Consider the following 23032-nt stretch of genomic DNA (forward strand, 5'->3'; position numbering starts at 1 on the left):
AGGCGCTTGTTCAAAACGCCGTGAAAAAATAGCCATCAAAAACGTAAACTATTGAATTATCAAAAAAGTAAGATATTGAATTAGGTTACGGATTCAATATATTAACACGATAATTAATAAATACATCCATATTTATAGATATTTTAGAATATAAACGCGGAAGCAAATTGCACAATTTTATCTTTGGCAAATTGACGTGGTACTGCCACCTACCGGACTGGAGTGGTGACTGGTAGCATGTGCGGAAATAAATGCATAGGAGGGGGAAAAAAGAAAACACGTGATAGATAAATGATTCCACACTGTGAACACTATATCATGTGGTCATTTATTTCATCGCGAATCAAGCATTTAAGTCCAATTTACCGTTCAAAAAAGGCTGTGAATGACAGCTTCCATCATCTCGGGCTGATTTAGGGCGCCATTGGAGACACTGGTGGGCGCACTTGAGGAGGTCTGAGGCTGGAACAAAAACAACAACAAAACCGAACCTCCCCTCTCCTTTTTCTTCTCTCTTCATGACCCATCAGCATAGGAACCCCTCATTCTCGTCGCAATCTTTGCATCCTCTGCGATCCATCATGCACTCTTCAAGGTAAGTACACTCTTCTTTTTGTGTGTGTCATTTTTGTGCTCCAGATAGCACAAAATGCGCAAATCTATATTTAACGTGTATAGTGCGATTCGAGTGGTTCCACAGCGCAGTGTGGAGTTGTTTACTCTGCATACCTCAAGCCTTCAGCCGGGGAAAGGGGGCTATTTTGTATTTCATTCTTATTCTCTTCTTTGATTGCTGTTTGAGGATTTGTGCTTGGTGATGCTTACAGTGACTCAGCTCGGATTTGGTAACCATGACACATCGAATCCGGAGATTATCGCCATACAAAAAAATAGCATTTTGCACATGTTTAGTTGTATTTATACGACATTTTGCATGTATTTACCCTTGCAAAAGGGGAGAATAAGTGCTATTTTTAGGTGTCTTCATTTTTCCCCCGTTTTATTGTGATTGTTGTACATTAAAGACCAACATTAAAATAAAGCAACATAATAGGCCAGCGTTTACCAAAAACGACAGAGGTTTTATGAATACAAAGTGGGCGCTATTTAATATCGTAAGTCACTTTACTTGGTGCATAGTATAAACTAATACTATGCTTAAATATAGCAGAAAAAAAATAACATTTAAATGAATCAAATAAAAATGTATTGCACATAAAAGTAAAAAAAAAATATATATATATATATATATTTTTTTTAAGTTAAACACTTAGAGATTTAAAAGTTAAATACAACTAAACTGTAGATTGGGCCCGAATGCGAACAGCCAAAATCGGCAAATAGTTGACACTCATTATAATTACCATGAAAACAAATGCAAATATTCAGGGTCCATTGTACTTGAAAAGTATATAATATAGTGAACATGAAGAGTAAAAATTGTACTGGACTGGATTTAAAAAAAAAAAAAAAAGAAAAGAAAAGGTGATTCTTTGGCATACCGCTAGAGGGAGCCAGCATTTCTCCAGTGGTACTCGTACTCGGAGTGTGATTCTTCTCGGTTTAGATTCACTCCTTCTGCGCTTCTTCATGTGCAGGCGCTGAGAGCAGACAGAAGATGTTGACGTCTGACGCGCTCCATCGCCTCCTCCTGGCCGGAGTTTGCCTGTGCGCGTGTGGAAATGCGGTCCTGGAGATCCAGAAGGAAGGCTGCAGGCTCGCTCGGACGCAGACCCTGGAGGATGTTGATGCAAAATCGGGAAAGTCCTGATGCAGAATCTGAGCCCAAAAAGTTCTGGAGGACTCCGAGAGACATGATGGATGACGTAAGCACCTCGCTGCATGAAGACGCAAGGTGGTCTTCCACCACTGGGGCTCTAAATCCATCCAGTCGCACCCCCACGCCGGTCTCTCTCCCCTCTCGGACCTCCACGGCGTCGTCGCCGTGGGAACGCGAAGGCCCCGTCATGCCCGCGCCGCCCGAACCCTTCTTACCCGACATGGGCGTCGACACCATGCCCAAAGAGGACGGCGTGGAGAGCCTGTGGACCGAGGCCCCCGGGCCCAGCGGAGGTAAGTGTGGAAAAAGTCTTTTTCTACCCATTTATTGTGGCTGTGGAAATGGTCAAAATATTAGAAACAGCTCTCGGGATGATTCAGCGCACTTCTACGCTATGGCTAAATCAGAATTTTCAATTGAATAAAATAAATTCCATTATATACAGTAATGCAACAGTCATTTTGTAATGTGTTTTTTCAAAAAGGAATTCAACAGTTTGTGCATCACGATGAATTCATTGCGGCTCCTTCTTGGTGTGCACGACCTGGCCACCGGGGGCAGTATAATACAATCATTCAGACAAAGTAATACCTATAAAACGCCACTGGGTGACAGTATCACTGGGAAAGACTGAGTAGTGTAACTGTATTTTAGCTTTATTATTATTATTTGACTATTTCTCTTGGTATGACAGTCAGGAGCGTTGTCGGCGAAAGCTTTTGTGATCCGTCTGGGTTGAGATCACCATGTTCTGCCGTGACCCACACTAGCAACACCGTGACCGCTGAAAGATTACATGCTGGGAGGAAAATATTCAATTCTAAATCCTAAAAATTGATACTGAGGAGCACAAAGATTTGATATAATTGCGTTTTGGGATTCCTCGTCAAAGCGAGCAGGAGAAAGTACAGGTATCTGTTTTTGAATGTAGGGAGTGAAAGCAAAAAGTGGTGAGAAAAAGAAATACTCAGCCAAGTACAGATAACTGAACAAACTTAAAGGCAGTAAGAAAATATTTGTACTTTGTTACCTGGAGAAAGACAAGGCTGTTTAACACTCCCTGCCTGCATGTCAGTCAGTGTGTGATCCGTTTTCCACTTCTTTTTTTTTGGGGCAAACTCCAGACAGGAATAGAAGTTAATTAGTGCGCCGCGGGTGCCCGTCGGGGTTCAAAGCACAGCGACGGGAAGGCAGGAAAGGAAAGAAGGCGCCCGAAAACCACATTGCTCGTCGTGTCACACGCTTTTGGGTGTGTGCTCCTCGCTCGTCTTTCTGAGTTACAATTGTTTTGGATGACCGCGTCATCACTCAATTCTACAAAGCCGTATTACGGCCAAACTGTCAAGAAAAACTTGACAGGTGTCGGCCTTATTTCAACGAATCGGGTACTCGTGAAGGCTGCCGATACCTGCTACCGATACGTCAAGGGGGGGGAATCCGACATTGAGTCCTCCTTGCCAGTGGTTGGCGCTACAGTGCTGCGGTTTGACATATCTGCTTACCATCATGTGCGTCAGAAAGAAAGAATGGTCTTTGTTCACAATTATCTGTCATGATATTAAATGTTTTGTATCAAAAGTACTCGCGGTATCGGTGAGTACTCATACTGGTATCGGTAAATGTGTTTTGAGGTGGAAATGTTTTCCGACAGCAGACACGGCGCCGTCCCCGGACGACACTACAGAGGGCACCATGTCGTCCGAGTCGCTGCCTCTCATCTTTGAGCCTCTGGAAGAATCCGCGGCTCAGCTCCCGGCCGCCGCCACGGCAAGCGCAGGCGCGCCGCTGTCGGAGGCGGACCCGGAGCTGCCGTTCGCCACGGAGACGGACAAGCCTTCGCACGCGCCGCCCCCGATGACGCCGGACGTGGAGCACCTGGATGCCAGCAGACATTCAGGTCGGTTTGGGACCGATAAAAAAAAATTGCTTTCAAAATGGCTGCTTCAAACCAAAATGGTTGACTTCCCGTTCAGTTTCTGGCTTGGGTCCTTGAGACTTTTTCTTGCGCCCTGTTCTGATAGACTTGTCCATCCAATTTGGAGACGATTGGTCAAACTAATGTTGGGGGCAAATAATAGTTAGAGCGCCTTCTGGTGGAAAACATTTGCCATGACACCCTTCTTAAAGTGACAAAAAACATTTGACTAACAAATTAAAATTAATACTGGATAAATACAAATGTAATAAAGTATACTTAAATTAAATTAAAATACTAATAATACTGGATGGAGTGATATGTAATACAATTCTATTCTATAAAGTAAAACAAAAATTGATTAAATACTGGATAACTACAAACATAATAGGCATTTTTAAAATAATAAAATATAAACAAAAGTGCAAAATTTAAATTAATTATGGGTAAATAAAAATGGACCGAAATCAAACTATTAAAACTACAAAAAATATTCAATTAATGTATTCTGGATAAATAGAAATGGATTAAAAATATTTGTAAAAACTATCAAATAAAATTAAGCTGATTGTGTACATTTGTTTAATTAATCCTGGACGAATAGAAATGCAATAAATGAAGAAAATCTAATTATAAAATCAACAAAAAAAATTATAGAATAAAAAAAATAAATTAATACTAGATAACAACAAAATGTAAACAAAAAATATATGCAAAGCAATTAAAAATGGCAATGCAATTAAGCTAATAAACAAATGAAAACATAGAAATAACCTTGTTCAGAGGGTGTAAAAAAGAAACAAAAAAAAACGAGCTAATGTCATGATGTTTCATGACGCACAGGTTTTGGCACTGTGCAGACCTCAGAACTCACAGACATTGTACGAGCTTCGGTTGTCATGGCAACCAATCCACCTGTGCACAAGCCCCAGTCGGGTTTAGAGGAGACGGACTCTGAAGGTGACTCCCAAACACGGCAAACTTTAAGTAGCGTGGCTTTACATTTTGAACTGCATGTCGAAAAGTCACTTAACTTGTTTGCTTGGTTTTCCACAGACGATCCGGACGAGGACGAGAATTCCGAGGACTCGCCGGAGGACGAGGAGAGCGACGAGGACCCGACGGAGATGTCTCGGACTGAGCCAGCCGTACAGCCTCATCCCACCGCCTCCCGTCTGGGTGCAACGCAACCAGAGCCTGAGTATGAAACAGTAATCGGCACATTGGGAGGGGATGACATTTTCTTAGTTTTTAGTTTTAAGCCAAATGTAATGACCTAAAGTCAATTTTATTTAATAATCAAAATAAACATGGCCTGAAACCAGAAATGTTTTAAAGAATTGAACTTAAAACATTTAGTTATTTCACTATATTTTGATGAAGAAAATAAATTTTCAACAATTTGTGTATTATAGGATATCACACTATTTCTTTTTTAACTTAAACTAAAAAACAATAAAATGTAAAAAAAAAAAAGAAAAAAAAAAAAAAAGAAAACCAATCACCATCACCGCATTTTGGGATTTCAAAACACGTAAGGTTCAAAGCTATCACACTAGTTTCATATTTCCTATGAACAAGCAAATTATTAATATTACTGCTGAGGGAGTATGAAACCAAAAGTGTGACAAAAATGGTTTAATGCTTTACGTTCTATTTCATGATGTCTTTACTGTATTTTTAAAAAAAGTACTTTTCCTCGTTAAAATCCATCCATCCATTTTCTCTACCGCTTACCCTCAATCCAAATGACTAAATCTCATTTCAAAGTAAAACATGTTAAATGTATTAGCACATGTATATGATTTTTAAAAAAAAAAATTTTTACATTTTGTAATAAACAAATAAAGAAAAACCAGATTGAAAAGATATGCTTTTCTAAATAAAAATAAATACTGCACACTATTTTTTATTTGGACGTAACAAGATAACACCCTTTTTTTATGGTTTAGATTATTATTTTTTTTAAATAGAATGTCAATAAAGTCGAGTCTTTCTTGCAGTGCGCAGCTGGGTGGCGCTGATCCGAGAAAAGGTGAGACTAATGCCCCTGATCGGCCTCGTCCTTTACTTAGTCTTTCTTTTTTTTTTCCCGACCTGTTTGCCGTCTTTCCCCACGGTGCAGGCGGGCTACGTTTCGGGCATGATGGCCCCGGTGGCCGTCGGCATGGCTGGGGCCCTGCTGCTCGTGGGCGCCCTCTACAGCGTGAGGAGGATCCAGCGTAGGAGGAGGAACAGCTTCAAAGGCCAGCGGAGGAAGATCCGACCCGCGGAGGTCAGTGCGCAAACATTATTACCTCCACCAAGGATCTTGATGTTAGCGTTTGTGTTTGTTAGCGGGATCATGCAAAAACCTCAGATTCGGTCGATATTATTAGGTCATATTCTTATGCAGTTATAACTGTCTAAAAAGCTGAAAAAGACTTTAGAAAACAAGTTGTTAATGTCCCTCTAAAATTACTTTACAAGGACTTGTAAATTTCATGACATTTTTTTTTTGTGGGGTGGGGGTCAACAAGTTTACCACACTTTACCACACCCTACAGGACCGGAGTGGGGCAATATTGGGTGCAATTTATGGAGTGCTCATTTTATTTTTTCAAATTAACTAAAAAAAAAACCTTAAAAACATCATCCTGCTACTAACCAACCATCTAATAACAATGCGGCACAGGTAATGATGAATCCCTATGAATTGTGTTACCCATAGCAACCAGGTGAGACGTGCATCGGTCGGCAGGATCAGGCCATGCTGCTGGCGGACAGCTCCGAGGACGAGTTCTGATCCAAAAGACTCTACCAATCAATGTCGCCATGACAACCACATCAGTTTGCCATCACATCAGACCGCTTTATACTGCCGGACAATCTCATGTGGGAATTTATTACATGTTTAAAAATGTCTCTCTGATGCACTTATCACATAAAATAGAAAAAGTTACAAAATCTAAATACAATATATTACTTGTAAATGTATTAATGTAAATACAAATGTATTTATGTATCACACTTATTTTAAGGAATAGGGACGAGAGAGCATAATGAGACACTAATGTCTGCCAGTTAGCTTAGCCACACAGCTAGCCTTGCTATGTCCAAATACGTAAAAACAAGCTCAACATCTTCACTGAGAACGGTGATTAGGATTAAGTACTTTAAAAAAAATGTATAACATTCAAGAGCACCACGAGTTGGATTGTTACCTTTTGAACAGAACCAAGCAAGCTGTTTACACGTCAAGCTAGGCTAGCTAAAATGCTAACAGGACTAGCTTCCTTGAAAGCAAATCACTGATGTGAAAAACAGCTTCCTTTCCATTGCGACTCTGTTTATTAAAAAAAAAAAAAAAAAAAAAAAGTGAACAAATCTGTTCACATATTTTAAGGCATACAGTGGAACCCCGATTTAACAAACTAAATAATTTTGTATTTATAACATTTGCGAACACCACTGGTTATGTTGCCTTTTGAATACTTTTGTATTAGACTTGCTAAGATGCTAACAGGGCTAGCCTAGTTTCATCAAAGTGACGAGTTATCTTTCCTAAAACAAAGTATTTTTCTTTTTGTAATTGAAGCCTTTCGTACACATTGTCTGCATCTATGTATGGATTAAATGTGAGTGTTGTTTTGTTAGCGTCAAACAAATGTAGCGTAAAAACAAAACATTGGACTAGCAACAAGCATTGACTAGCATTGGACTAACCTTTGGTGTTGTTTGTTACTGTTGTTATTATTTTTTAGGTAAGAACGAATTACTGTTATTTTAAAAAGGAAATTCAATCTTTTACTAAGTTGGGAGCCATTTTGTTTACACCTGCAATAGCAGTCAGTCAATATACTGTACACTCATCGGACACATTATTAGGTACACCCCCATATCTAATCTAATGAGATGCAGTTCTTGAGCTGACTTTTTTGGGGGGATTATTCTCATTAGATTAGATTTATATTTTTTGTATGTTCAATATTGAACTGCAGGCGTTAACGCAATAAAAGTTTTACGGTACAAAAAAAAAAAAAAAAACAGGACACATTTTGCCTTTTGTGTGTTTTCTCAAATAAAAGTATTTCAGAAAATCTAATGGAGTGTGACTCATGTAAAATAAAACAGACCAGTCCGGTGTACAGCATTAAAAAAATCTAATAATTTATTTCTGTGTTCTTTTTTGTTTGTTTTCGCTCTCTTCTCCACATTAAATAAAAGCTATCGGGCATTTTCCAGATCCAAATCCAAAGGGGTGGGGTGGGGGTGGGGGGGGGCAGGATGGTGAATGCCGGGGGTGGAGGGGTTGTTGCTAAAAAAAGTCATCAATGCAGAAAAACAAATGAGATTTTTTGCCTTTTTTTCCCCCCAATCCAGCACGGATGGCGGAGGATGTTTTTGTGTGTTCCATGGATGGCACCAGTGAGGACAAAGGACTTTTAAGAAAGTGGGTGGCTTTTTTTTTTTTTTTTTTTTAAAACGATAAAGATGACAAAGCCCTTTCAGTCAGATGTGCTCAGGCTGTAATGCTCTTTTTAAAAAAGACAACAGCACTGCCTGGTTCACAACATTATGACAAGTCAGGGAATAGTTGCGCGTTTTAACGGAATCCATCTTATCGTCCAAATCGACGTACGGAAAACGGTTCAAATAGCACCGTCAACATAGTAACACTACTGTTCCGCAGTCAAAAAACAAAACTAAACAAAAAAAACAGCACACACGTAATCGTGTACGCAAAAAAGTGTCATTACGATTTTTTACCCCATCGTTCTAATGTCACGTGACTTTTGGCAGCATATTGCAATGATAAAAGCACATAGGACATTTACATATTCCGACGAACCGCAAGTTTCCAAAAATCGACGGAGGCAAAAGCGAGTCAAGCAGTAAAGAACAAATGTGGAATTTGCGAGATAAGTCGTAAAGTTAAGAGGAAAGAAAGTTTTATTTTTACCAGCAACGGTACATAATATTAATGAGTGATGTTTTGGAATGGCCAAATCATTTGTAATTCGAACTAATTTCTCAAATTTGCGACGAAATTGTAAAAGATGTCATGATGTTACAAAGTTGTTAAATCATGTTGTTCTAAATGTATTCAATAAATTGTGCGGCACAGAAAAATAGAGGATTCCCTCCCTTGTAATATTGTGGCTTTTTCATAAAATCACAACTATTTTAAAATTATGCCAAATACAAAAAAGCTGCATTGTTCCTTAAAGTCTAGAATAAACTTGTAATATCTAATTATGTTTGTAAATATCTTGTCATATACTTTAGTCAGTTGAAATTCCATTATTTCTCATGTTTTATTTTAGTAATTCCGACTAGTCTTATAGTTTTATTATAATCTTTTCAGCATGGGCCTAATTGTAGTTGTGAGTTGCGATTACATTTTGAATTGACTTTTCAACAAAAATTAAATTGTGTTTTCCTTCCATCGAGCGGAAACGCAAAGGAAAAAGTTCATTTTTTGTGCGTAGCTGGTTTTTTGGAGTTAAGTAGAAAAAAAAAAAAGAAAAAAAAATCGAAAGAAATCCACAGAGAAGTCAAAACAGGACACGCGCACAACAATTTCCAAACAAGTGCATCTGACATTTGTTCTTTTTAAGAAAACAAAGTAAAACAAAATACCGCAACTGTATGAACTGTTATAAGGTTTCCAATTATTTTTTTGTTTTAGCACTGAGATGAACGTAAACAAAGATTTGTGACGCAGAACACGGCAGATGAGCGCAAACGGCATCGCCAGGCCAAAAGCAAAAACCACCTCCGCGAAGGATGTATGTACGTTTGTCAGCTGGAATTGAAACAACAACAAAAATGCTTAAAACAACTCGTTAGTGGGCGGAACATGCATTAAACATTTTTAAACAGATCCTGGATTTTTTCCAAATACATTTTCCATAATTTCACAGCAAATAACCCACACATTTTGAAGACAAATGTGTGTGTGTCTGCATAGTTATACAATTTGATCCCGTTTTTACTAATCGTTCGGCCTTGGCGGAGGTCTACGTGCTATTGCTTGTCGGTCTAGTTGTCGTTATCTCCTTTTTGGGTGAGGGGCATGAGGGGTTTGGCAGTGAATTTGGATGTGAGGGACATGGCGGGAATTTGTCTGAAAATCTGGAGAGAAAAAAATAAAATAAAAAAAATAACCATCCTAATTCACAGTTCGCTGGGATGATTTTGAGGAACACTTAAGCTTGGGGACAAAAAAATAAAATACAAAAAAAAGATGGAGGTGATGTTTGAGGTGCTCGCGGAGTGATTTGGGACACGCAGATAAAATAAACACGTCTTGAAACAGGCTTCAGTCCTTGGAGGTGTGTGCGGCAGAAACAGCACCACCAAGTGGACAAACGGGGAACTGATGACAAACATGGGGCGCTGGCACGCACACACACACAAACGGAGGCAGTCAAACACACACGCAAATATGCAGTCATGGCCCCCTCCAAGGAATTTAAAAAAGAAACACAAAAATAAACTCCACCATTAAGTTTGGGGGTCTTTTAGGCCCCTCGCTTACTTGTTTTTCTTCCGTCCATGCGTCCTTACCCAAAGTCTGAAGGCCGAAAAACGTCATCGAGGTCATCCTGAGACCCTCACACCCACCAGCACCCTTCAATCTTTTTATCATAATGGGAGAAAGAGGTGCCTTCATGGAAACGTCTAGAGGGCAAGAATAATGTGTGTGCGCGTGTGTGTGTATGGATGCATATACATGTGCATACTGGTTGTGTGTGTGTGTGTAAAGAGTGAAATGAGGCAGGCAGGCTTGATAGTCTGTCGACCCCCCCCACCCCCCCTTCCTCCATCTCCGACCCTCTCAGCGTAGCCACAGTTTGAGCCTCAGTGCGTCCACGCCGTTCAGGTAGTATCTGAAGAGCCGCTTGTCCCGCACAAAGCCTAAGTTCTCGTACAGCTTCAACGCCGACTTGTTGGTGATCTCCGTCTCCAGGACCACCTGCGGCGGAAACCGGCAGGAGATTTTTTAGTTTATTTATTTATTTTATTTTTTGCATGGGGATGACAAAATGAAAGAAGGGGGTCGATTTTCTTAGCGCGTGATTACCTCGTCGCAGTCTCCCTCCACCATAGCGTAGATGGCCTTCTTCACCAGATTAGTACCTGACGACACAAGATGGAGAACGCAGCTAATCTCAAGGGAACATGCACTGGACACACTCGACATTTACGGAGAAATGCGGCGAGACGGTGAGAAACGAGGCGGCCTGGGCGGAGCAAAGGCATGGCGTGTCGAACAACCCGATGCAAGAAACACAAATATTGACAGCGATGTGGCCACTTCGCAATGTTGCGTCCGAGTCCAATGTGGCGCTAATCATCGCTAAAGACGCCGTCTGCACATCACGCACAACCGTCTTTAACATGGTTTACAATATGCGATAATATGCCACACTCCGTGGAGTTGAACTAGACAGCGGTGAGGATAGTATATATTTGTATTTATCTTTGAGTCATTTGATTGTTTTCCATTAAAAAAATGCGTTTTATAAATACATGGAGAAAAGATAAGAGAAAATTGCCATTCATTCCATGGAAAAATACTACCGCGGGACATACAGCTGAAACCAGATGTTTACATACACTACATAAAAATACTTTTTTTTTTTTTTTTAACCTCACTGTCTGACATGAGCGGCACGGTGGATGACTGGTTAGCGCGTCAGCCTCACAGTTCTGAGGACCCGGGTTCAATCCCCGGCCCCGCCTGTGTGGAGTTTGCATGTTGTCCCCGTGCCTGCGTGGGTTTTCTCCGGGCACTCCGGTTTCCTCCCACATCCCAAAAACATGCATTAATTGGAGACTCTAAATTGCCCCTAAATTGGATTGTTTTATATGAATATCTACAATTTGCTTTTCATACAAGTTTCTACAGTAATTATGACGAGCATTACTGCGTTGGTTGGTGATAGACTACAGCGTCTTTCGGCTTGTGTACGAATATTGACTGTAAGTATGACTTTACTACTGTGTTAGCGTTGCTTATTGATAGTACACGGCGCTGTACCACTTTAGTACAAATTTGGGTTAGGAACAGAACCTCCGCGTAAAGACCCTGTTTTAGTAAGTGCGACAAAGAGAGACTCATCCCCCCCCCCCCCCCCCCCCCTACCGATGCTTTTCCTTCTGTGTTTGGAGTCGACGGCCAGCATGGCGATGTAACCGCGCCGGAACATCTTCTTGTGCATATCCAGCTTACACACGATGGCGCCGACGCACTCCTGCTCCACCATGGCCTGCAGAAACACAATCACGCAAGTCAAACCTCAGAACCCTGACCACCCCCCCCCACTGTACGTTAATATGGTCATCACGGTCATAAGGGCCCCTGAGAGAAACTTTGACGACGACGTGGCCGGTGGCAAAAATGAGTTTGACACCCGCCGGCAACTGTGAGTGGATAAATGTGGCCGCGTTTTGTATTTAGAAGCGGCAAGCAGACGTCCATGTTGTCAGGGAGCTCGGTGTGGACCAGAGCGCCCGGCACGCTGTTACATTGTGGTCAAACTGGTTGGGTCAGAGGAGCGAATTCTCGCAATGACAAATGCCGATGGACAGGGTACACCATAGGGCTTCCCCACTTAAGCAAAAACAAGTTCCAGCGATAAGCCAAAAAGGTAAACAGTGACGAAAGACACAAAACTGAGAGCACTAAAGCTTGTTAGTACGTAGAATGTGTCACTAAATGTAACCACTTGCAGAGCACTTTGGAGCAAAAACCGCAAAGATAAATCACGGGGAGATAAATACAACTGCTTTAAAAGGCATTATGGAAACAAGGATCACGACACGTTGAGGATTTACTATTCACAAAAAGTACTTGAAATGTGTCACTTGTGGACCACAAAAGTCAATGGTGCAATAAATGCAGCTATTTTGAAGACATTTTGTGCATTCACTTGACTTGAGGGTCTCTGGTGGCCCACAAACACCTCGCAGATGAATATTTGACACTCGTGAATCGTACAACAAAACAGATGTTTGAAAAGCGATTCCACATTTGCTGTACTTGATATGTGACTGGGTTTTCTTGGGGATCACGAACAGCGCCCAGATGAATTGTATAGTAAGTAGAACTTTGAACTGAGGTGAAGTACAGGTTTGGTATTTAGAATGCAAAAAAATAAAAATAAAAAGTCATTGAAATATGTCGCTCCCGCAGCACTTTAGAGCCACCTGGGGAGCACAATAATACATAAAGCAGGCGCTCGAACAGCAAGTCATGGCGTCTGTCACAAGTGAGGTCGAGGATGAGGTGTGGTGCACTTTGGGCCGGGGGCGTGTTGACACTCACCAGGAAGCAGAGCTGCGGCCAGTTGTGGATGAAGTACCTGTAGGTGTAAATGGAGTAAGGCTCAGACAAGTCCTTGGTGATGAGTCTCATGATCCAAGGCATCTGCAGCTCGGACTCGTAGCGCACATAACAAATGTCGTGGCTGTCCTCCTCGGGCGAGCCGCCCAGCTCTAGCCGGGCAAGCTCCTCCGCGGGCGGCTGGAGCTGGGGCTGGGGTCGGGGTCGGGGCTGCTCCGTGTCGCCGGGGATCTCGGAAGTTCTTGTCCGGGCCGGCATCCCGTTCACGCTATTGTTAACCAGCGGCGAGCGGCGGCCGTTTTTGGAGCGGGGGCCTTCGCGTTGGCTGTGCTCCGTGTTGTTCGGAGCGGCCGGGGTCCCGCCGTCGTCGCCGCCGCTGTCGCTGTCACAGTCGTCCGCTGGCGGTCTCGGATTGTCACGTCCCCCCGGCTCCTCGACGGGGCTACCGGCCAAGCCGTTGAGCTGCTGCTGCTCCCCGGTCGGCATTTTGAGGTGCAACGCCGGCGGGCTAGCTCGAGTGAGCATGTTTTTCTTCTTCCTCCTCTTATCCGGCTGCTTGACTTCGGCGAGCGTCTTCCCCGACGCGGGGTCCTCCACGGCGCGACGCGGCCCTCCGTCCTCGCCCCCGGCCCCGGGGAAAGGTGGACTCTCAGCCGGGGATGCGGCCAGTGCGCTACTAGGCCCAGGCGGCACTGTGGCCATCCCACCGCATCAAGGTGGCGATTCGCGCTTGGGGAACGTCGGACGCAAGCTCATTCACGACGTCAAGCGGGGATACGACAAGGCCGCGGGTGTCGCTGCGCCCAAAGTGGCGAAAATCGGCGGATTATCGAGGCGAAAAGGGGCTCGCGAAGTGGCGACGTTATTGGCTTGCTTTCTCCTCGAGCTCTCCCTGCTGCCGCAAAGTGCTGTCGCAGCAAAGGCCATTGCAAAACTGCCGCACCGTGACGTTTAACGACAGTGTCGTAAAACGCTTGCGAAAGCCACTTCCCACCCTCTTTTGAAAAATAACTTCCAACATAAATACGTGTGTTTTATTTTATTGAAGATTTGTAAACAACAAACCAGGCGCATCTGGCGACAATCAAGCAGACTGGCTGAGTGAGGATATATTGGCTGCTCACTTGGTGGTATGTCGCTATAATTTGGGTGTTGTAGTGTGAAGCGGTTTATTTTGGGGGCATTTTAATGAACGCCCAGCTAAGTTCCACCATTGTCTTGTCTCTCCCTCTTTTATAGTGGCTCCCAAAAAATATTTTCAATTAGGTTTAAGTTGCACTTAAGTTCAGCTCTTATTTTGATAGAATTAGTGGGTTGTTGGAGTGAAATTGATTCTCCAAACAGAAAACATTCGGACCCCCTTTTTTTTTTTGCGTTAGTGCTTTTTGTGTGTGTGTGTGAATTTGAATTCTACGGGAGCTACGATTTCAAATCCGGCATGGAAAAGCAAAGAAGAACTTGGAAGCTGACTGTTTATCGAGAGTGATCAGTTTCTCTCCTTTATGGAAATTCATACTTGATTTTAAATAACTGAGCAATATATTATGTATTGGAATTCAGGTGTTTGTGTTGTGAAAAAAAATGGTGAATGTCATGTGATATGAGTATGTTGACACTTGTTGATGTTTTGAATGTTATCATTTTTACGCTTATTCATTATTATATCTATTATTAGTATTTGGGAGGGGGCGTCGAACTGGGTGTCAAAACTTGACACTGCCAAGGGGCCCTGACCATTTGGGGGGCCCCCTGGCTCTCCGACACGGGGCCCAACATTTACTAACGATTCACTAAAAATAAACCCTTACATTTACCAATAATTATGTGATCCAATCATTCAAATTAGGTGATTCAATTGCTGAATAGAGAGAGGTTTGAAGGGAACGTCTCGAAGGAAAGACTTGTAATTTCTGCAACGTCCAGCAGAGTGCGCCCGATTACATTTTATCGTCCCACTCTTGTAGCAGTACCACAATTCCATCCAAAGGTGTCGCCGTTTTGTATTATTATATATATTTGTAACCGACCCTGTGAAGAGGTGACACAAGGACAGTCCAAGTACAGTATGTTATGTAATTTTTTAAATATTTATTTGTAAGTTATGTTATGGTAACAATAATAATGTATATGACTATTCAGGACAAGCAGTGCAGAAGATGGACGAATCGTATCTATTTTAATATTAACAATAGAAAATATATGATAAATGGGAAAAAAATGAATTCAAAATAAAATAGGGGAAAACGGCTTTCCCCTCGATTGATCATTATCGGTCCATTTTTTCAATGAAAATATACATTAGAAATATAAAATTATATTTAAGTTAATACTAATCAGATTTTTATATGTAAAAATATAACAGCAAATAAACAGACATTTTTTGTATATCATTTTATATGTGAATTAAAAAAATTCATATTGGTGCTACTATCCACTTTACCACTGGGAAAAAAAAAATTTTCATTTTCATCATTGCGGGACTAATGAAGGCCTATTATGTTCTACTTGATAACTCATTCAATAGTATATATATATTTCATCAAAATGATTGCACATTTTGGGTATTCCAAATATGGTTCTGACAGTTCAAATGAATTGATAAAGAAGATAGAAGGATGTAGATCTACATTTTTCTCGAGCACACCCACAAGAGGCGTCTCCAGCTGGAGCTGTGCAGTGTGCAGAGCTCCTTTTGAAAGCGCTCTCTAAGCCTCGAGGTGCTGAGAACTGGTGAAGAGTCGCATTGAGACAAGCGCAATCAGTTCCCCCTCTTCAAATCTCCTTTCGGGGCCTATCTACTTGAACAGGCTTCTCTTAATGACTTTCTCCATCAGTTCTCGCCAGCTTTTGCCGGGGACTCTCCAGCACAGACACTTGGCTGTGTTTAAATACGCTCACCATTCTATTCTGCCCCCGCTGTACCTTCCCCCCCCCCCCCCCCCACACAACCTCACTTTCCAAATATCTCCAGGGGGTCAGTTGTGTCATGTGACTGCTGTGCTGGTGATTACAGAGCTCGGTCGGCACTCAAATGTAGCCCAGAATCCAAAATACCTTAGAAAAAAACAAGCAGTGAAGGTCATAACATACCCTAATACCCCGCTCTTGCCCCCCTCACCCTCTCCATACTTTGTCCTTGTGTCCTTCTCCTAGTCTCTTTCTGTCCAGGCCTGGCGTCTAGTCCACGAGAGCTGCATTTAATTAGTTTCTGTTGGCTTAATTAGGGACTGAAGTGAGGGGGCGAGACCAGAACAAAAAGCGGGTCAGGCTGCATGGATGGAAGGATGCAGGTGCACTGCAGCGGTTGCCAGAAGACGGCCCAAAAAAGAGCGAATTGGACGGTTTCGCATGCGGGGGCAAAGCGGGGCAGTGCCCCTCCGGATCCAGCAGATGGCACTGCAGTGAAAAGCATAAATCTGGAAACCCATGCCAAGTTGCTAAGGAAACAGCATTGTGAGCCTGCTGACACATCCGGTCTGGGATCCCTCAGTTTTGTTCAGATTTCAAAACTGTTTAACCAAAACTCCATCTTCTCTCATCAGTCTCTCATCTTTTGGTTTTGATCCTTGGTGGGACTAAAAGGGGCATTAAATGAGCCATCCAAGAAAGTGAAGTGTACATAAAATGGTTATAAGTGAGGCTTAAACATCAGTTCACGAAAAAGAATGACGAGGGTAGAGTGTGAGGATGACATGGCACGGAACACTGGTCGGACGAGAGGGATGACGAGACTGGATTTGACCTTTGCCGAGAGGAGAACTGGGGCCTCTCTGGCATGGCTGGAGGACCCCTGAGTGAGCGAGGGGTTCCTCGGGCCCTTTAGACCGGCGCCAGCCCGGCGGAGGACAGAAGAGCTTAAGGTGGAGGACGAAGACGACCGAGAGCTCGAAGATCCAGGTGGGAACGGGAGGCTGGGGGAGGGAAGAAGGGAAAAAGAGGAGAAGAGGAAGAAAGGGGGAACCACGGAACCATCCATTCTCCATCGCAGCCAACCCCGTTACGGCGTTTATCGCCGTCGCGGATCATGCAGTATGAACAGCGATCCAAGTCAACCATCTGCTGAGGCTTGATAAGCCTCAGAGAGGCAGCCATTGAGCTGTCACTCAGAAAGAGAGAGAGAGAGAGGAAAGGAGAGGACAGCAAAAAGATCGGCGAGGCATCTGTCTAGTGCGGGGAAAGACTTAACGTCAATGAGACATCCGGCCGCCTAATAATCCCGCCTCTCTTATGAGAAGTCGTCTAGTGGCCGATTTATGCTTTTTGTCGCTTTCTTTTCGCTAATCGTGCCGCACAGATGTTTTTTTTTTTTTTTTTTTATAAATGTCAGTAGAACCACTCGGTGTGATTAAGCCATTCCCGAAACACTGGACACGATGAAACAATTTGAAAGAGTGGGGTTTCTCTGTCGGGTTGTCTACGCACTATCGTAGCGGTTGACAGATCAGGATCCCCACAGTGAGTTTGTTCTCGATTAAGCCGGCATGCGGTCGATTAAGTTAAATCCCACTTAAACGTATACGGCCCTAAAACCACTTAGCGCATAGCTAACCCACGATATGGTAATAGCCTAATATTTTAACAATGATGAAGAACCTACCATACATAGCAATACTGAACTGACGAAAGTCTTAATGTGCATTATTTATTAAAAAAATATAACTCAAAATGTATTAGCTTATTGTCTACGTAAGTGTAGACAATACTGTGCTACTGTACTACTCGCATCACTAATGGTATTGTGGGCACCCTCTAGTGGCACATGAAAGAATCTCTTAATTAAATGTTGAAAATGTGACAGTGGCAAATAACGTTTTTGAATCCAGCACAGCAGCTGTTCAACTTTTATTACAATACATTTCCATTTAATCTTATATAATTGTTTGTTTTCAAACATTTTATTGAGGTAAAAATTTGCACGCGGGACAAAAAGTATGATATTAAAATTTTGAGTAAGTTGATTTTTGTGAAAAAATACACAACATGAGTTCTTAATGTGGGTTTGCAGTTCAGCTGTTTTGCGCCATCTTTGAAGGTTAAAATGAATGCACAAGAGGCCTTTGCACTGGGATGGGACACAGTATGTGATTATTTTCTGTTCGTTTCATACACTTTGTTGTTGAAGAGTGGCTCTTTCATACATGCATTTGTGCATAAATTCTGATGTCCATTGGTTTGATTTAAAAAAAAATAAATAAATAACAACAACAGACATGCACATATTTTGTCCATATTTAAAATGTCAATTTTTTTCATACATCTGGTGAGGAAGTGCGTGTTCCTATGAGGCCCCCAGGTAGCGCTGATGAAAAATCTAATATCAAATGCGTCATTTAAGTTGTCCATCCCTGTCGTAGACAGACTGGTGATGCTTCAGTGCAAATCTTTTTTTTTTTGTCTGTGCCATCTAATGTAAGCAGAGAACAACGTCAACGTTTGATGATTATTTTAAGGCATTTGTCACAAAAAGGTGGGTTCAAAGGGCCTGTTAATTGTTTTTCTAATGGAACTGTCTATCCTCACTTTCTCATCCTCATACATTTTCAATCTTGCTGCTCTTATTTTTGGTCCTAAAAGCGACATTTGAGCATCATTTGGAGGCTGACACTGTGGCAGTAGTGCATGAATTGAGGCCGGGAGGGGGGTCAGGGCCAGGAGTGAGGGGGTGGGGTGGGGGGGGGGTGGTTAGCAGGGGATTAGCCGAGGCCAGTTGGATCATTTTACAGCCGCAGGACCCCCTCTCACCCTCAGCGGTCTCCCGGACAATGAGGATTAAACTCCTCTTGTTCCTCAACTCAGAAAAAACGGCAGGGCGACAAAGGCGCTATTCCTCCCGGGTGCCTGGCGAGGAGCTGGGAGCTGAGGGGAGGGGAGGGAGGCAAGGGGAAGGTAGGGGGTCTATCATAAAATTAATCCCTTCACAGTTTGCTCTGGTGCAAAGTGAGATATGAGGCAGACATGTCTAATGAAACGGTGCAATCATCGAAGGGCATGGCGATAAAGGTACATATCAAACTCGTCATTAGCCCCGCCGTTAAAAGCCCGTCGAGAGGTTGGCGCTCTCCTCGGGTGCCTGGCACCGCAGATTAATCGCTCCGTAAAAAAAAGATACTCCACCTACCACCCGTATCCTCCTTCATAGAAACATTTTACTCCAGGAATCCCGCACTGTTTGTTATTCAACTTGGATTGAAACACATTTTGAATCATACCAAATTGTGCCTTCTGGCCTGGAAAACAAATACCCCTTTGCAGTTCAGAGGAGGAAATGGTCAGTTAGCTTAGCCGAGTCTACATGGCGCTCGCTCGCACCCCAAAAGTCTTTTCATTGACTCCTGGCCTTCTCACGTTAATCCCTAAAATACTCAAATCCATGAATATACACAGTGTCTATGCACAAAAGGACATGAAAGAGATGTCAAATCTAATTGATAGCAGCATTTGAGGATGTTGGCACATAGATTTTTGACCAAGGTTAGCAAACATTTATGCTAAGCGCTAAAGGTTAAAGTATCTTTGTTGTCTATGTTCAAATTTTACAGCAAAGGGATTTGACAAAGACACAACAAATGAGATTTATCCTCCGGAACATAAATGATATTGTTTCAAAGCCTTTATATACCACATTTAAGTGGATTTGTTGATGTCTGAATCAGGCTCGTACATGTGCACTTATTAATGGCTTCCTATGACATAGTTGTGCCTTCTGTTTATGTTTCGCTGAGCTTTTAGCACGTGTGCGATAAAACATCTTTCTGCAAACCTTGCCATGTTTTATAAGCTGCAAATTGATATTTTACTTTGACATGTAAAAATTCAAAGAATTGAAGATTAAATTGTCCTGCAATTGGCTGCCGACCACTTCAAGGTTTACCTCACCTCTCGGCCAAAGTGTAAGAAAAAAAATTAAGAAAACATTTAGCCAATGATGCCAGTTTCACTGATTGACATGAAATTGGGCAGAAACATCGATCATAACAGGACACACGAAAAAGGACCCATGCCTGAAATTGAACAGGTTTGGAGCCATTTTGGTCTAAAGCAGTGGATTCCAGTCTTGGACTCAACCACATCAACCAGATCGATACCACTCATCAAGTTTGTTGCAACCAGCCACCAAGAAGATTTCAAGTCTGAATTCCTGACCGCTAATTCGGCCCCGATTTCATTTTTATTCTCAGCTTGCCTCCTGTCCTCATTCCTTCCACACCTGCTTCAGATCTCGTTTCCCGCCTGCCTGGACTCGGCACCGGAATCGTTTCAACCCTGCCCGACCAGTAGCCTTTCCCCCCCAGTCGGTCTCTTGTATCTATACCTGGGTCCTCACAATCGGAGCCAAAACATCCAGGGCTTTACTTTGTTGACTCTTTCTAGGGAAGTTACCAAAAACAATTGAAAGGTGACACAAGGCCTAAATGTGATGGTCGCCTCAGGCTGTAAGGACTTTTAAAACGTCGTCTTTAGAGATGGATATGTTTGACCTCATTAGCATGAACAAAAAGTCATTGAGTTTTGAATCTACAGAAACAAAGCAAAAATAGCCCACTGCTTTTTTTTCATAAAACCCCAGTGGAACAAAAAGAAGCGAGCACAACAGAAGCAGTGGGGGAGTGAATGGAGCGCTGGGGTACTTCATATTAAAAAAAAAAAAAAAAAAAAGGCTTTTTTTTTTACTTTTTGGAAATTAAAAAAAAGACCAAAAAGAAAAGCTTCGCCACGCTGTCAAAGCCAATCAGCGTCTGTCCTGGCAGCATCGGCCGTCTCCCGGCCAGCCCGTCACAATGGAGGACCGACACACCTCTCACTTCCAATCTGCGTCCTCCACTGCAGGCCTCGGTTTCAAACTCTCATTAAACTGACACCATTTTGATCGACCAGTAAAAGGACGCAATCAGTTTTATTGACAAAAGGCTCCAACACTTTTCATTCATCGGGCTATTGTGGCGGGAGATTTCTCGACTTAAAGCCAAATATAAACATGGCGATTACAACAGCAACAGTCGCTTTGCGCCCTAATAAACGTGAGAGACGAGGCTTGATCCTTGCAAACCATCAAATACGAAGGGGGAAAAAAAAATCTTGAATAGACAACCCACCCCCCCCTTTCGAAATCGCATTGTCGTGCAAATCCCGTGATAAAAGGCCTAAGAGTAACTCTGCATTTAGACTCTTGAAGACTTTGGTTAAGCCAGTGCCTCTGCTACTTTGCCAGCCCCATCATAAATCTGTGTCTCAATGGCGATTGGCTCAAGCCGAAGGGGCCATCTTTTTCCACACACATTCCGCTCCCAACACCACCACCCCAACATACACATCCCGCCGTCGCCGCCACTTGCGTAGTGTGTAGCCGTCACCAGACAATGGCTGGTTACTGGCAATTAAACAGCATTTGCCGAGGAATCCGTGGCACTGGTCTAATGGCATTACCGTTGGATGATTCAATCCCTGAATAGTCAACAGGATTTTGCCTCACTGCAGGAAAAAACTGCTTCATCGAATTACCCGTATTACATAGATTTAGCCAAAGCTTACGATTCAGGGTTCACTAAAACGCTGATAAACCACAAGAGTGGAAATTTAGGAATGATATTCATCTAACCTAGTTAAAAAAAAAAAACGGCATTGTAAACCACAGACCCCCCTGCAGTGGAAGAAATTCAGTAGGAATATGTAAGTGAGGAAGGGAAACTTGGAGTAGGTAGACAAAAAGCAAATAAATAAATACAATTTGAAAATAACTACTTAAACATGTATTCATTGTGCTAGCAGGCAGTAGCAACAAAGAGGAGCTGCACCTACCTAAGGTTGCAAGATACAAACAATTAGAGTTTCTATTCCCGTGGACTTAAAAGAAGTGAAAAAATGTGAAGCTCTCTGAATACTTTCTGGAAGTACTGAACATCGATATGGTACTGCGAGTGATAACAATCACGAGACATAGCGGACGACATTTTGACCCACCCCTATTTAATATCTGTTTGTTTGAAAACAGGCATGTCTCCTGTCAGATGCCAAGCAGCACATTTGCGGCCCTCAACCTCCTCGTGGGCCGAGTCGGGGAAAAGAAGGAAGAGCGGCCAAGTCCATTATCTCACAATGACGGGGCTAATTACCGGGGCCAGGCAAGCCGCAAATCACACGGTTGCAGACCGCCTCGTCTTGTGTCCACCGCTCACCCGACGTCTTAATTGCTCTTTTATTCTCGGTGCGTGTTTTGCAGCTGTGCTGACGCTCCTCAGCCATTTTGCCACATGAAAGAGAGATGCTAATTGCTTGCTATGGAAATATTGGTGGCTGTGATTAGCAAGCATTTTGGCGTGAGGGAGAGTCGAGCCAGCACTCCCAATGTTTAATAAAAAAAAAAACAAATAAAAAAACAAGCGGTTGGTTATTGGTTTGTCTTTGTCCACATTTTGGGTGGTGAGGTTGAAAGTGTCGGCGCACCCATTGTGCGCCGCAATTTGTTGTTGGCAGATAATCAGCAAAATTACAGGAAAATTAGCTCAGGCGGTGAATTGTTATCATTAGCATTCATGACCACAAAACCCCATTTTGTCAGAGTGTCGCGCACACATGAAGACTTTTGTACGGTGCCCAATTTGGATGACTGTCAAGATGGTGAAAAAAGAATCCAAGGTGGTGGAAAACACTAAACTTACTAGGCTGGTGACTTGCCCTGGTAACTGGTGAGTCACTTCTGATTTATCTTTTTAAATAGTACATGAACGTCAAATAGATGAAAAATATTAAATTACATATATATTTATATATAATTGGATTATTTTGTACTTCGATAGGTGGAGTCACCCAGACAGTATCAGCAATGTTGACATGTATTTCATTACTCAAAACAATTTGAGTTCTGCCAGTTTATCTTTATCTTCGGGGTTGTGCGTACATTTCAGACTGATTTTTCTCTATGCTCCTTTTGAATATGTACAACCCTTTCAACAGCGAGCAGAATGGACAGTACCTCTATGGTACGGAGGAAAAGTGTTTCTTCTCT

General features: G+C 42.6%; 2 protein-coding genes across 5 annotated transcripts; one reads left to right on the plus strand and one right to left on the minus strand.

The window, feature by feature from the left end:
* Window positions 1-225: 225 nt before the first annotated feature.
* LOC133417229 (cell surface glycoprotein 1-like) lies at window positions 226-6496 on the plus strand. 4 transcript variants are annotated; one of them, XM_061704826.1, is made up of 8 exons: window positions 226-595; window positions 1599-2073; window positions 3432-3677; window positions 4539-4655; window positions 4752-4896; window positions 5699-5730; window positions 5821-5970; window positions 6406-6496. In XM_061704826.1, exons 2-7 carry the CDS (start codon window positions 1683-1685, stop codon window positions 5919-5921), a joined length of 1032 nt encoding a protein of 343 aa, XP_061560810.1. In that variant the 5' UTR covers window positions 226-595; window positions 1599-1682; the 3' UTR covers window positions 5922-5970; window positions 6406-6496. The 4 variants fall into 4 exon arrangements, with proteins under 4 accessions (XP_061560810.1, XP_061560811.1, XP_061560813.1 ...); XM_061704827.1 differs by having other exon boundaries at window positions 3435-3677; XM_061704829.1 differs by lacking the exon at window positions 4539-4655.
* Window positions 6497-9225: 2729 nt separating this feature from the next.
* On the minus strand, window positions 9226-13925 carry naa30 (N-alpha-acetyltransferase 30, NatC catalytic subunit). The gene is made up of 4 exons (XM_061704825.1): window positions 13012-13925; window positions 11830-11953; window positions 10765-10820; window positions 9226-10656 (listed from the first exon to the last, which is right to left on the minus strand). Exons 1-4 carry the CDS (start codon window positions 13729-13731, stop codon window positions 10519-10521), a joined length of 1038 nt encoding a protein of 345 aa, XP_061560809.1. The 5' UTR covers window positions 13732-13925; the 3' UTR covers window positions 9226-10518.
* Window positions 13926-23032: the final 9107 nt, after the last annotated feature.

The sequence above is a fragment of the Phycodurus eques genome, chromosome 18, assembly GCF_024500275.1.
Source record: "Phycodurus eques isolate BA_2022a chromosome 18, UOR_Pequ_1.1, whole genome shotgun sequence".
NCBI lineage: Eukaryota > Metazoa > Chordata > Actinopteri > Syngnathiformes > Syngnathidae > Phycodurus > Phycodurus eques.

Coding starts and splice junctions, on each gene's coding strand:
- LOC133417229 (XM_061704826.1), top strand. CDS start 1,683: ATGCGGTCCTGGAGATCCAGAAGGAAGGCTGCAGGCTCGCTCGGACGC. Junction 4,656..4,751: donor AGAGGAGACGGACTCTGAAG/GTGACTCCCAAA, acceptor GGTTTTCCACAG/ACGATCCGGACGAGGACGAG. Junction 4,897..5,698: donor GCAACGCAACCAGAGCCTGA/GTATGAAACAGT, acceptor TCTTTCTTGCAG/TGCGCAGCTGGGTGGCGCTG.
- naa30 (XM_061704825.1), bottom strand. CDS start 13,731: ATGGCCACAGTGCCGCCTGGGCCTAGTAGCGCACTGGCCGCATCCCCG. Junction 10,821..11,829: donor ACACAGAAGGAAAAGCATCG/GTAGGGGGGGGG, acceptor TTGTGTCGTCAG/GTACTAATCTGGTGAAGAAG. Junction 10,657..10,764: donor TGGAGGGAGACTGCGACGAG/GTAATCACGCGC, acceptor TTTCCGCCGCAG/GTGGTCCTGGAGACGGAGAT.